At 31.3% G+C, this 15,646-nt stretch overlaps 1 protein-coding gene across 1 annotated transcript in view; it reads right to left on the minus strand.

Moving 5' to 3' along the window:
• The window catches only part of LOC124536666 (rap1 GTPase-activating protein 1), a 278,996-nt gene that overhangs the window by 184,293 nt on the left and 79,057 nt on the right, over positions 1–15,646 (minus strand). Inside the window, exon 2 of the mRNA XM_047113218.1 lies at positions 10,329–10,504. Within this exon, the coding sequence (XP_046969174.1) occupies positions 10,329–10,402 (74 nt within the window). The 5' untranslated portion in view covers positions 10,403–10,504. The remainder of the gene's footprint in view (positions 1–10,328; positions 10,505–15,646) is intronic.

Here is a 15,646-nt window from a genome sequence, read left to right on the forward strand (position 1 = left end):
TAAGGTTATGGATGTTTTACTTTTATTTTATAGGTAAAAAAAATGTTATTTTTTGTTATTACGAAAAATGTTATTAAAATTATTCTAACCTAAATGAATTTTAGTTAAAAACATTTAACAATGAATAACAAAGAGCATTTATTTTGTATCAGGAAACAAAAAAAAAAAACATTTTGCTCTTTTATAATCTGCTAATGAATTAATACATATTCTGATTTAATGTACAAATGTTTTATTTAGTCTTTATAATGATATCGCAGAATTCATACAGAACATTTTAAAGTATGCTATCCAAAAAAGAATATGAACATGTTCATTTGTCTTGGTATGCTAAAAAGAATGAAACCGTAAACGGGTCAACTGGATGAGCATAAAAAGGACGTCCCTCCTCCCCATCTACTATAAAAATTTTGCAAATTCCTTTCATAATGGATTTCAAAGGGGCTCTCCACTAAATAAAAGTATATGTGAATGAGTATTTCGTAGTTTAGTTTGCGTTTTATGTCATATAATTAACTAGCTTAACCTGTAGCTTTACCCCTGTTTTACCCCCTTAGGGTTAGAGTATCGTAAAATCCATTCTAGGATGATAAACACCCTATAAACAACCTACCTACCCAATATCAATTTAGTAGGTATTATAGTTTTTGTGATTTCGTGGTTAAATATATCAGTATAACGCTGCTAGACTAACTGACTGCTAACTAATTACTTAATAAAAACATTGTAAAAAAAAACCTGGTACATAAATTAGCTTTCCTTCAGTTACATTCAATAATAAATATTATACATACTATTAGTAAGTACAAACAGTTATACCGTTTTGAATTTCCAAGAGTATATCACACATAGCGCCATCTATTAGATATTCATAGAACTACTTAGTTGATAGATGAAATCGATAGTATTATAATGTGTCTAAACTAGATGGCGGTAAAATTCATCTTGTATAACGACTTTTCTACGTTAAAATTTGGGCTTATACAAATTAAAGGCTAAACCAAAAGTTGTAAACTAACCCGGGAAGGAGTTATTTTTAAAAACAACAACTATTTAAAATATCGACGACCTGAAATATGGTAGTCAACATTTTTAAAACGTCCCTGAAAACTTTTCATTTAAAACTATCTCATGAATGATCTTTGGTGTTTTAGTTCTTATTACTGGAAAACAAATTTAACCAAAATTTGTTAAAAAATTTCCAACTTCGGTAATACTTTTAATAAATTGATGAGTTATTTCCGAAACTTTACTCATGACTAGAATATCGCAATGCAAAGCTAATAGAAGTTAAGGCTCGGAATTCAATTATAGTAGATAAGATAATATATTCTTTTGCAAGAAAAACCTTTTCAAAGTCTAATTTTATATTGAAAGGATGACTTAGGCTTTTATACGGAGGAAACTTTTTTTCTTAGTCTGTTTAGCAGAGATAAGACGTGAAAGGAATTATTTAAATGCAAATGACGATACAAATAAAATCACATCCACCCCATTTTATAGAAACATAAAATTTATTTGAATTAATAATAATTTTATGTACTATAACTCAGTACTTAAATATTTTAGTAAATAAACACTTAGTTTTAGTGTTGCTTAATTTATGTCCAAAAAGTAGGTATACATAACAATTTCTCTTTTGTCACATTATAAATATTTTTATGATATTAAAATATTTGCTTCTTCATTAATGCTCATGTATTCACTGTACATATATCAGTTTTGTACAATTTTTGTCTGTCTGGTTGATAGCTGGATCGATTTTGACGGGACTTTCACTGGCAGATCGCTAATGTAATAAGGGGTAACTTAGACTATATTTGTTTCAGAATTTAAGTCAAAGTCAAAAACCCTTATTCAAAATGGAAGTGTTTACAGTCTCTTATTGATTGCCGAAAATCTACCACCGTTTCGGAATATACCTCAGACCTGAGAAGAACCGGCCAAAGAAACTCAGCGGGATCTATTTCTTTTTTTTTATAATATCAATTTACAATAAACAATAAAAAACATATTTGTATTATTTGAAACAGCTAATATAAATTATATGTAAAATAATCATGAAGACACACTGTTGTGTCCAAATACTATCCAGTACCACGCACAGACCTTGTCACCACTCCGCTGTCACATTATGATATTAAGTCTTCAGGAGGCATCCTAAAGACTTAATATCACAAAATAATAAATAATAATAAATAAATATGAGACAACATCACATACATTACTCTGATCCCAATGTAAGTAGCTAAAGCACTTGTGTTATGGAAATCGGAAGTAATGACGGTACCACAAACACCCAGACCCAAGACAAGATAGAAAACTAATGGTAATCTACATCGAGTCGGCCGGGAATCGAACCCGGGACCTCAGAGTGGCGTACCCATAAAAACCGGTGTACACACCACTCGACCACGGAGGTCGTCGAGAGAAAAGCTGCCTAATAGAGAATTAATACGTTATGTATAGGCTACGAACTAAACAATTTTCTAAGGCCATATATGTACCGAAATAGACACTACCTAGTTCGTTTGTTCAAACTCAAACTTTTAGCAATTTCGTTTCGTGTCCCCATTATTTAAAGTCAACACATTAGAAGTTTAGTTTCGGCTCCCTTAGAAGTTAGTACCTAATTAATTTTATATGTGCTTGAAATACAATCGCTTGCCTTACCGCTGTAAGTAAATACGGAGCTCATACACCATGTATGTTAATTATTTTCATATTGAATAAAAGTCATATGAAATATAGCTACGGTAAGTACAAATTAAAAAAAACCTAAAGTAACAGCCTGTAAATTTCCCACTGCTAGGCTAAGGCCTCCTCTTCCATTAAGGAGAGGAACATATTCCTATGTTCATTATATGTTCCAATGACGGGTGGTGGAATGCACATGTGGCTTAATTTCAATAAAATTAAACACATGCCGGTTTCTTCACTATGTTTTTTTTCACCGCCAAGCACAAGATGAATTAAAAACACAGGTTAAGCACATACATATATATAGTGGTGCTTACCAGGGTTTGAACCCGAACTCATCGGTTAAGACGCACGCGTTCTAACCACTGGGCCATCTCAGCAGCAGTTTCTTAGAATTTTATATAATGGAAATACTTTTCACGTCAAATTTTGTAGAGTATTATTTAGGAGTAGTTAAATAACACAAAAGCCTATAAGATTAATACAATTGTTTTTTCAATAGTGTTGAATTAATAAATAAAGGCGAAAATCTATCTTAATTGTTTTATATTGCCCAATATATTTTTGCTTTATTAATTAAACTAATTTAATTCAATAATATTTTTACAACTAATTCAATGTTATACAGACCTATGAGAGGAATGTCCAAGCTTAGATTTTGGGCTCCTGACATACTGTGATCCTTCAATGCTATACGCCTAAATAAAATTGTTAGTAATTATTTGAAAAGAGGCATTGCTAATAGTCTCCAAAAACTAGTTTCCTTATAATTATGTCCCTCGAATTACTATGTGAATGAGTAAGTTACTATGAAGAGATTGTTTTGATATTTTTTTACTATAATAGTAAGTAAAAAGGTAAGTTATAACAGGTAGTAAGTAAGTAGATAGTTACAAACATTTTCATATACATTTATATACAAAACATTTACGTTTTAATCAAATAACCAAACAAAATAGATATAAAATAAGATCAATATCACAATAAAGATTAAAACAAAAACTTTTAACCTTTTGGCTTTCACTGAGATATCTGTTTTACAAATGAAAATAACATTGTAATAATTGCACCAGAATCACCTGAACCCTGAATGTCTTTAACTTGTTTTAGTTTCCTAGTATTATATACGTAACCACGGGTCCAAATAAACTGGAAATATAAGATTTTCTTGAAAGCGATACTTTGCTGTGATCTCGGATAAAGTGACATTGCTTTGACAGGTTATACCTTTGTCAAAGGTTATAAGCGAAAATTATTGATGGCGATAAGTCTGGTCAAATATACTTAAGGAATATTTCGTGTATTGATGATAAAAAAATAAATATACATTTTATTATTTGAAAGTGAAATTATGTGATATAAGGTTTGGAGCTTACATCACTACGTTGCTCTAATACGGCTTGGTGAATACAAGAGGCAGTTTCATTCGTCACGTGCAAGTTTCCTGATGATGTCATCGTCACTGCCGAACACGAGATGAATTGAAAAATATATAAAGGATATAAATTCAATGCTGCTTGCTTCGGAACTTGAACTCAGAATTATCGGTTAAGATTCACGTCTTGTAACCACTGGACTATCTCGGCTTTAATTATTTATTATTTCAAGATCGGAAGGTAATGAATAATGTTCACAATGATTATCATTTCCTTCTCATTGATTCAGATAAATAGTTTTTCTGTAGCACAGGATCACACATACCACGAAAAGATAATATGAAGCCATACCGCTCATTACATTCGAACTTATAGAACCTCATTTGAGTCTTAATAGCGCAATGGACCACCAAGCGATGTTAAAAATCGCAGTCGCAGGTTCGATCCTGACCCCTTGCTATTGCCTTCACCACTCCTAACACTATAAGCTTGAATGGCTAAGTATATAGGAATATAAGTAAATTAAATATAAATAAATTAGTCATTTAAAACATCTAAAGAGATATTACAAAAATGACGTGATCAATTATGACAAATATATTAAAACGATTATGACCAATACATTCTAGTAGCGTTTAAATCGTTAAGACGAATTATAATAATCACGTATTAAAAGTATGAACGAAAGTATTTTTTCCAGGCACCTAGTTTCACGGTCCGTTTGGTTAAACGGAATCGCCATACACCGTGGAGTAACCGTCGTAATATTGCAATCGTAACAGTACATAGGTATAGTAGGTACATTCGCTTTTATAAATATTTTATATGCAAAGGAATAGTGCCTCTAAACATTGTTAATATGGATCATTGTCCTTTGAAGATTTTTTGAATGGAACACCCTTATATGTACAGTCTAAAAGCTATCAATTTATTCAAATTAATTAGATTAATATGGCCAGTGAGTGATGATATGATAAATTACCAAATCGTGACTGTATTTAATAATGTGATAATTGATTTAAATAGAATCGCCCTTTATGCGGCATTAATTATGTAAATTTAATTAAGCGATTATTGTTTTTTTTATATATAAAGAACTCACTTAATTATTTTTTTAATTTTGAATGAATTGTTACTAAGTTTTTAAATCGTCCGCTTATATATTTTTAATGTGTAATTTCTAAATCGCGCTATTAATGTTTTTACTGTACTATGATATAAAGCTATCATTCAATTGTTGTTTATCGAGGTCCGTGTATACTCAGTGAGCCGATGGGTATGAGGTAATATTACCCACTTGTTATGTAACTGTGAAGATTCTGTATCATAACAGATGCATGGCAAGTAACTGCTGCTGCGATTGTAACTTGGCTCTGCTATTTGTGTATCTGTGTAACCGACCACTATCAGGTAATGTGATATCACCGAAAGCGAATATTTATATTCGCCTTTGGCTCGTGAGTTACCTGATGTGGTCAAATTTGTCTTGTCCCATTAACCCAGCAGTTGCAAGCATCACTACTGCAGTATACAATATGACTTTCATTTTTACTTTTAAATACATTTTTTTCGTATTCACGAACGATCTTTGAACAATGGAACAGATGTCCAACAGAAACGCAGCAAAGAGAGGCACTAAGACAGTGGCCTGGTGTTAGTATTTATAGAGAAACCGTGATTCAAAAGCATATAAAACCTTTTCTCAATTAGCGCCTTATTAATTTCCCAACCCATTTTACATAACCTGGTCGACTGCGTACTATAATATTCCTGACTCAAACATCTGTAACCTGCAATATTTACTAAACATTTGTTAGTCATTAGGGTATGTTAATTTAACAAAAAAACATTCTAGGAAACACTAATTTACTCTCTATACCTCCTTTATTAACAAATTCGAATCAGCACGCAGATATGTACGTGTTGAATAGGGGCTCGTAATAACGCCAGCTTATATAATTAATATATTTTATCTCATATAATTCATATATTCTCGGAACGTTTATTCCCATATATAATATGAATAAATAAAAAGCAAATATCAAGTTATAGATTTGGGCTTATGCCAACTTATTTACGAGGAAGCACTTGATCTTGAATTCGCTAAGTCCGAAGGCGACGTCGTGACTACAAACTCTGGTTTTCATTAACTTTTTACGATTCACATTCTTATAAATATTTGTGACTTGCAGATGAAAAAAATCTACTTGTTTTGATCTTGGCTTTACGACAGTTTTATGGCCTATATGTTAGAAGTAATGGCCCTTACTTAACTAGACGAGACGTCTATCAGTGAATCTTTTCGGAGGTTGTATATTTTTTTATACATACTTTTATATCATAAATAGATAAAATAAAATAAATTGAAACTTAAATATTTTGTATATATTATTAAGAAACAGAATATCCTGTCTATCTTTCTTAAAAATATGTGTATAAGAATTTTCATATCAAGTGTGTTCTAAAGATCTAGACCTCATCAAAGTGACCATTAGGCATTCTAAGATTGAGCTTAAGTCTAAGTAATAATTAAAAAAAAAAAATAACTTGGTACAAATATAATACCTATAAATTACGATACAAATTTGTAATCTTTTAGAGATATTTTGAATGCAATGTAGGAAACATCACTGTGAATATTATAATACACATAATAATATATTAAGAAAGGAGTCACAAATTTTATATATAATAGATAACTTGATTTTATTCATCCTCTTCGTGGAACGTTATAACTGACAATAACAACAACAATAACTTTATAATAAACAGCAACTGCTATACATAGTGCCGCTACAAACTACTACTGAGCAAACAAAGGTCGTCCTCTTCTTAAAGATAAGACTTTGGACCATTCAACCACGTTGCTCCATTTTCATTTGGTGGGAGTAACTGTTTTAGTCTAAATCCTTTTTTACAGTAATTTACCCTTCTTTATTGGTTCAAAATATACCAAACAAGATTTAATGGACAATATTCCTATGGTTGATACGGGTTATATATGTATATAACCACGCTGTTGGACTAGTGTGCACAGCTGATACAAGCGATGCCGCTAGCAAACTGGGTCAGTAATGGACTTTGCAAATTTCAATATAAACTCATTATATCATACTAGTAATAGTTTTAGAATTCCCTTGTAAAAAGTTTAGTATATAGAATAAAAATGACAAAGTCTAGACAGAATTAGTTAAAATTTATTTAGGCACGATGAAAAAGGAACCTGCGATATGAAATAGGATAGAAGGCTTCCTACTAAGACCTCCTAGATCTACGTCTAGTGGGAGCTACAAGCTACTTTTATTCTAATTATCGTCTGAGTACGCCAAAAATAAATTATTTTTTCGAATATTAACTACAAAAATCATAAAAAATTGAAAGATTTTATGAATGGTTGTTTGAACTCTGAAACATAATAGCCGATTTTTTTACGAAAGTTATTTTGATTATTTACTATTATCTTTATTTCACAGCAATTCACAACATGAATTGTAGTGTGCCATGGAACTTAAGAAATAATTATTTTAGTTCGTAGGTACCTAATGCCTCCTACGTCGTCAATAGCATAGGTGACCTCTTGGCAAAAATACTTCTTATATTCTAATATAAAAATATTTTACTCAACCCAAAAGCTTTGACCGTCGTTCTGAAAATATTGAACAGTAAAAATCTGTTAGATTACAGTATGCCTTTTAAAAGAATATATTTTAGTCATAAATAAAATCAATACTTTGCAGGATTGAGAGTATGCCCTATAAACATTATAAATGTGAAATATGGATGTTCGAATAATTATTATTTAACCACGCATACACGTGGCTAGAGTTACGGACCAAAGCATGCATAATGTTATTTTAGCAGTAGAAAATCAAATATATATTTAATACACCTGTCCAGCATCCACATTCAGGCGACCTCTGTTATCGACCGGCGTCGTACTAAAACGACTTGTAACGTCCGTTTTATAATATACTATTTCTAACCTATAGAAATGTCCAATATTAAAACTAAGTTCCTTATATACGAAAGTAATCTTAGCGGCGCCGGTGAGTCCGCCGTCTTCGAGATCAATACAAAATTGCGTTAGAAGAAATAGAACGTAGGTAACCGAATAAGGATTTACTTACGTGATTAATGTCCTACTTAATTTTCCTTAGCTTTTCTTGCCTAATTTTGCTTTTGATATCTTTCTGAAAGTGTATGCTTATAATAGCTATACAGTCTCGACAAAAACCATATTGAAATACTCATTTAAAAAGTTCATTCCCATAAAATGTATCTAGCACTTATGCGATTAAATCAGTGCGTATGAAAAAGGCCTTGTCATATTAACCCTACAGTGGGACTTTTACAGGCTGTTATAGTTAAGAGGTTACACTCTGAGTGTGTTTTTGATAACACATAAACAAAAACCAAACACTCTTATGTTTTTTGTTACGAGCCAATAACGAACGAACGTTTTTGTGCAGCAGCTCTTTTAGATAATTAATCAATACCCTGACTAAGTACTTTATTATTAGTGGAATTTTAGCTCAATCAATAGCACCAGCCAGCTTTTCTGTCAAAGTCATATTTCTAGCCTGAAAAACAATATCACCGCCAGTTCGAAAAGCAATTTAAATTCAGAATAAATGTTTGATTTGTTCCATAACTTTCCTGAAACAAATTGCAAATTGAAGTGGGTTAGGTTATAAATAAATAGGTAAAGCGCTGTGATTGGTTACTCAAAAATATCAGAGCTGTCATTTGTTTTCCATACTTCGTAATATAACTTTCCTTTGAAACATGACCGACTATTTCCAAGAGCTGTAATAGATATACCGATTATCAAAGATTAAGATAATTCATACGAGCTGAGATAGCCCAGTGGTTAGAACGCGTGCATCTTAACCGATGATTTCGGGTTCAAAACCACGAAAGGACCACTATAAGTATTTATAATTCATTTTGTGCTCGGTGGTGAAGGAAAACATCGCTAGAAAAACCTGCACGTGTCTAATTTCATCGAAATTCTGTCACATGTGCATTCCACCAATCCGCATTGGAACAGCGTGATGGAATATGGTCCAAACCCTCTCCTTAACGGAAGATGAGGCCTTAGCCCAGCTGTGGGAAATTTACGGGCTGCTACTTTACTTTACTTTTAAGATAATTTAAGTCTGCTTTTCAAATTATTATTACATTTATCGATAGCTTTATTTATGTAACACTAAGTACATAAGATATACTATATGTATTATATCATAAATATCTCAAATAATTTTGTTTGGTAAATTTAATGAAACAAAATTTTAATCTATGTAAATACAGCATTAATATCAGGTGAATTTATATTTCAGAAACGTAAATTTTAGTTTCAACACACTAAACAAATATACAGCTTAATTGCCAACTCCCACGGTGCCTATTTAATTGACTATACCAAAAAAACCTAAAAACAATATTTAAGGTACGGATATATCTACAAATACCATTAATCAAGGAGAGCCTTATCCTGGAGATCGAACGATCGATTTTATAGTCGAAACTCTCTGAAACTGGTTAAAGCTGAATTCGAAACTACGGTCGTTAAGGTACTCATGAGTTTAAACACATTTTCCGGCGACACCTTACGAAGGTAGTAATTATATTTTACGAAAGATTCTACTGTTTTCTATACATATAAATCCATCTTGTTTAATTTTTTGTATCTTTATGTTATATTTTAGGTACCAACTTGTGAAACAAACACGCTTTATATTATGATTATGATTTTCATAATAACTTAATTGGGGATTCTATATGAGACATTAATTATATATAACTTATATATAGTTAAATTAATAACCAATTGAAAGAGTTTATAATTATTTTTAATTAGCAACCCCAATTTAAATCCTAAGTTTTGCCTTCGAAACGCATCACATTTGGGGCCTCATTTAATAATAGATTTCGTTATAGCATAAATAATAATTGAATCTAAAACATTTCAAGTATGAAGATAAATTGTCCATAGATCAGAAACTCCTTAATGTTCCAAAATATATTTTCAGTCCTCCATGTGTATGATAAGGTACACTATCACCATTTAAAGATTTAAATTAACCTTGGACTTAAATTAAAACCAACTCATCTCCTAAAAGAACATAATGCTACCAAATTAAAAAGACACTGAAATCATATAACGAGTATGAAATCACAATACCTCTCTTCATGTATTCGATTTGTGAAACTGTTTAAGGTATATGATTAAATATAATAAATTCTTCTTACCCATTTTGTTGCGGCTCCTGGTTTTCATCAGCCTCATTACTGACGATTGATTCTAACATTTGTATCTTTAACATTTTAGATGGTCACATGACAATGAATCAATTCAACCGTGCACTTGACACTACACTTCATTTAAACTTCTTATCTTGATGCATTCTTGATGTATAGGAGATGATCTGTAACAAAAATAATATATTAAAGGATATCAGTATCAATACCACAATGACTTACGGAACGTCGATCCTAAGCCTAATGGGCTTTTATCGTCCCCATCTTTAGATCATGCTTAACGCTTAATTCCGGAAATAAATAGGAATAGATATAATTCCTTAAATGGACGTTTTTATCTATATTAATATTATAAATGTGATAGTGACTCTCTCTGTCTGTGTGTCGTTCTTTCGTGACCAAACCGCTGAACCAAATTTCATGAAATTGTTTGCAGCAAATATGAAGTCCAAGAAAAGACATTTGGCTACTTTTTTGCCTAACACATGACAATCAAAACCCTAAAACGTGAGCAAAGCCGCAGGCGACTACTAGTAAAATAAGAAAAATATTCTTTGAGGTACATTTAGTACCTCAGAATTAGTATTTTCCGGTAACTTTTTCGAGGCGACCTAATTTTATTTAATTTGCTGTCACACATACTGTTATAAGTTCTAAATTTAGATTAATCGATTCAAAAAAGGAATACATAAAACAACGATCTAAGAGTCAATTAAATATAGTTTTACTTAATCGATTAAATTGAAATTTAGATATATAGTATGTGTAGAAAGGCACTCTATTGCTGATACAGCTTCAGAATTTAAATTTAAATTAGGGATTAGGGGCGACTCTCTGAAGTCGTTATGTGCGGAGGCGTTATCCCTCATACGCTTAGTTTTGACGCGTTGCCTGTTAAATAGCTGCCTTTATTTCAAGCTCAAATACACAATGTAATATAATTCCCGCCCTATCATTAGGTATTTTGAATTGGTTCACTTGAGCATAATAAATTCACTTGAATTCCCTCGATCACTATAATTAATTGGAATACTTTGCTGTTTCTACTTTACCACAATATCGTTTTACAGACGCAATAAATTCTGAAGTCCTTAATGACTTTAGGTCGATGGAATATTTATTTAGCTCTCATTTTACATTGATATGTCTTAAACTGTTTGCAATTTTAAAATTGGTCTTTATTATGGTATGAATACGGTTTTTATGTTGATTTTTTTTTTAACCTCGGACGGATTTGACGATCCGTTCCGCTTTCCGTAGTTACTGTCATTGTTATTTGAATTCTTTGTTGCAACTGCCCAACTACCTGTTATGGACCCTTGATGACGTCATAACAATATAATATTTGCCTATTTTTTCTCTATGCTTTCTAGAACGCAGTATTGAAGTTTTTAAATGCGTTTAGTATATATTCAATATTCGTTCTATTATGCGTAGGAGTCCGTTTCTACGCGGGGAGTGCAATCATATAAGGCACTAATCATTGGTTTGGCGTGAAGTACTTTATAGTATGGATCTAGCATCAGAGGGCACAGCGCTGTTTGATGAGGAAAGTGTGGTGCGTAGCACCCGAAACCACTGACGTAGAAGTTTTGACTCCTTTTTATAATATGGACAGGACATTACGCTTGTTTGAAGGAAGGGCAAGAGACACAAAACAAATATACGACATATGGGTGGATGATCCGGAAGTATATGATTTCGTTATTTCCTGAGTACACTTAAAATATTTTACGGGTCCTGTATTCTTTCTTTGCTTCACTTTACTTCTGCAAAAAAAAATTATCTATGCAAATGCCTCTTTGATGAGTAAATGTCAGGTTGCCTTCTGCCAGCTGAATGTTTCCCAACTTTAAGCGTAACAGCCTGATGATCATATGAATTATACTCGTAAATTAGTGACTTAAGAACACAAAAACTGAATGGTCTTTGTAGGGATTACAGTTTTCAGATCACGAGTCCGTTATATCATCATGAGATAATTCCCCTATACAATTTTAACATTAACAAATCTAACTAAGGATGATTTATAATGTCCTATGATTATAATTATTATCGATTTCTAAAATTATTAAAGTATATCTTATAAAACCAAAAATATTATAAACATAAGAATGATCAACATTAAGTCCTTAAATATATACAAATATAAATAAAAAATAGTTACTGTGTAAATTTTGACCGTGTAGAATATTGATAATAATGATCATCAATCAATCAATTAATTGCGATTGTGTATGTAGCATTTCCCGGTTGAATTGCAATTCTGATTCTCTGGGCAAAAAACGAACTAGCCCTCCTGTCACCAAGAGAAGTAATAAGGTGAGATGTTATACTTTCAATAAAAAATAATCAATATACTAATAATTTGTAAAGAATGTCTTGAATACTTTAATAATATAAAGGTCTAAAAATATATATTACAATGAACATCAAATGTATGCATTCAATACAAAAGATAATACATGATACACAAGGAAGCAAAATTGATTACCGTATGTTATAATAATATTTTTCCCTTTCATAAATATTACAACGGTGTTCTCGTATCGTGGTCTCCTTTGTATGGGTAATTAATGTATACTTTCCTGTGTTCGTACACCTAAAATGTAATGCTAAGTAATATTAATGATGTAGGTATGTATATATCATCATGTGTTTCATATATACACTGTTTTAGGTACTGTATTAGTCTTTGGTTATCTTATTGGTCTAGTGGCTTTAAGGATGCACAACTCAAGGTCTTAGATTCAAACCTATACTTGAGTTGGTACTGTTACCTTTTTTTTAAAGCAAAAATCTCCTCAATGCTTTTAGCCATGGTAGCCATACTTACTACATAATAATGAGTTACGACACTGGACTTATAGTATAGTGTACGACGAATGCGTGCTTAAATACAATAATGGATGTTCTCACTATTCCCAATCTTATCTCTGATGGTACAATCCATCACAACCAGAGTATGATCAACACTAATTTATGTGAATTCTGAAATCTTCCTTACTCTGGCTGCTTCTGACACTTTTATGGCAATAAAAAAATCAAGTATTTTTGACCGAGTTCGGTTTTGAACAAAGAACTACGTAATATAAAACCTTTATACGAGAAATACTACACAAATACAAAACTTAAATATAATCACCTATAACCCCAGTTAATGATGTGAGAAAAAAAAAGAAAATTTTATCAGCGTTATAATATACATAAGCGATAACGTGGGAATGAAGATAGACCGCTTCATACAATAGTATAGAAAATAAATACAGTTTATAACAATTCGTTTGAAGAAAGATTAATTATAACGCGAGTTAAATAAGACAACTTAGATGTACCATCAGCAAATTCAATAAAACCGATTACTGCAGATTTACACAACCAATAGAAATAGCTCTCTATCGCACCATTCGACGCTATTCGTCGCTATAGATTCTCGCGTCAGTTCAACCCGAGAAAGCTAGTGCATGTAAATCGACGTGTCAAATTGAAGAATATATTAGATCATAAGATATTACGAGATATTACGTTTGTTTAAAGATCATATACACTCACATAAGAAATAAATATTGATAATTTGGCATAGCGTACTCAATTCGGATGCGATAGGTTTTACGAATTTTGCCGATGCTACATCTAAGTTGTGTCGTACTATACTTAAAATAGATACATGTGTAATATTCGTAATATCATAATATATGGTGTATCGGGCTATCCCAAGGGTTATACCGCGAATATTAACCGAAAATTTATTTTTTTATTTATTTTATTTTAAGGACTACTAGTAGCTTCTACATGTTTTAATGACAAATGTAAAACAACTATGCGAAAACAGCCAACATGTGAAGCTTTTTAAAGTAGCCACAACAATTACAATATCTGTTTCAAAAATAAATTAACACACAATTACAACAACATGAGTAGAAGGATTAAGAAAAAAATAATGTCAAAATTGATAAAAATTAAAGAGCATAAAAAATAAACAAACACTTAATAAAATTAAAATTAAAAAAAAAAAAAAAAAACACAAATAATTTGAATTGATATAGGCACAAACTAAAATTAAATAATTCATTAAATTCATGCAAAGTTTACGTTACAAAAATCACTAAAAATATAATAATTAATACAAAATAAAATTAAGATAACATTATTTATTTATTTATTATTTGCATCTCTCAACAATTCTAGCGCCCATTTACGATAAATAATGGCAGAGTCATTAAAAATATCTAGATCTTGACTAAAACCATTGTACAACCGGCTGCATATAAAATTGCGGCTTTAATTTAATTACAACTGATATTTCATATGCTTTATTTGTGCTTACATTCAGCATATTGTATTTGTAGGGATAATTCCATTAGTTGGAATTCTACCACCAACCAGCATTAAAAAGGAGGTGTCATGTTCTCCAAACCATTTTAATAAAACCTTTACGGTGAGATTATTACAGGTGTTATTATAATGAAAGTCCATTATATAAACGAAATTTCGGTACATAATACCCTTATATTATAATTATTCCCTTGAGCACGTTTCGATATGGATAAAGTTTTGGATATGCGGTAGGTGTGTCGAAGCCTGATACCCGAGCTTTATATTCTGTGTTTATCTTTATTTAAATATTTACCGTAAGGACTTAATCAGTTACTTTTTAGTTGGCATTTATATGTTAATAGATTTGCTTTCAATAATTTCGACTGACATCCTCTTCGTAAATAAATGTATTGCTCATTTTAGTAACTAATGTAAGTATAATATAGTAGTATAAGCACATTGCACACTTTACACTTTGCTTCTTTACTTGGTGTTAAAGCTTCAGGCAAGACCGACGGGACGGTGTAACCCACTCATCAAATGTTTAAACGCTAAAGAATGTGTTCGGGAATTATTACATAACATCTTAGCTTTCAAGGAGCGAATGGTTATTATTTAATACTGAGCTAATATTTCAAGATGGTGACAACTTATCATAAGATGGTCCAATTGTCCGTCCGTGAATAGGTAGATATTCGTGGAGTTAATACCTGTTGACTTCCAAGCAGGATATATCAATATAAATGGTTGTATTTAACTAATTTGACTTTGTATTTTTTAAATATTGAAAATGAGTAAGTTTCTTGCCGGTTCTTCTCGATAGAATCTACTTGCCGAACCGGTGGTAGCTTCTCTTAATTGTAAAATGACGATTCAAAAGTGCTTGTAAAAGCCTACTTGAATAAAGTTTATTTTGATATGATTTGATTTGATTCAAAAAGCATTTTATCGCCGAACATGACATAGTTTGTAAATACAAATTTAGTATCTGA

The sequence above is a fragment of the Vanessa cardui genome, chromosome 17, assembly GCF_905220365.1.
Source record: "Vanessa cardui chromosome 17, ilVanCard2.1, whole genome shotgun sequence".
Taxonomy (NCBI): domain Eukaryota; kingdom Metazoa; phylum Arthropoda; class Insecta; order Lepidoptera; family Nymphalidae; genus Vanessa; species Vanessa cardui.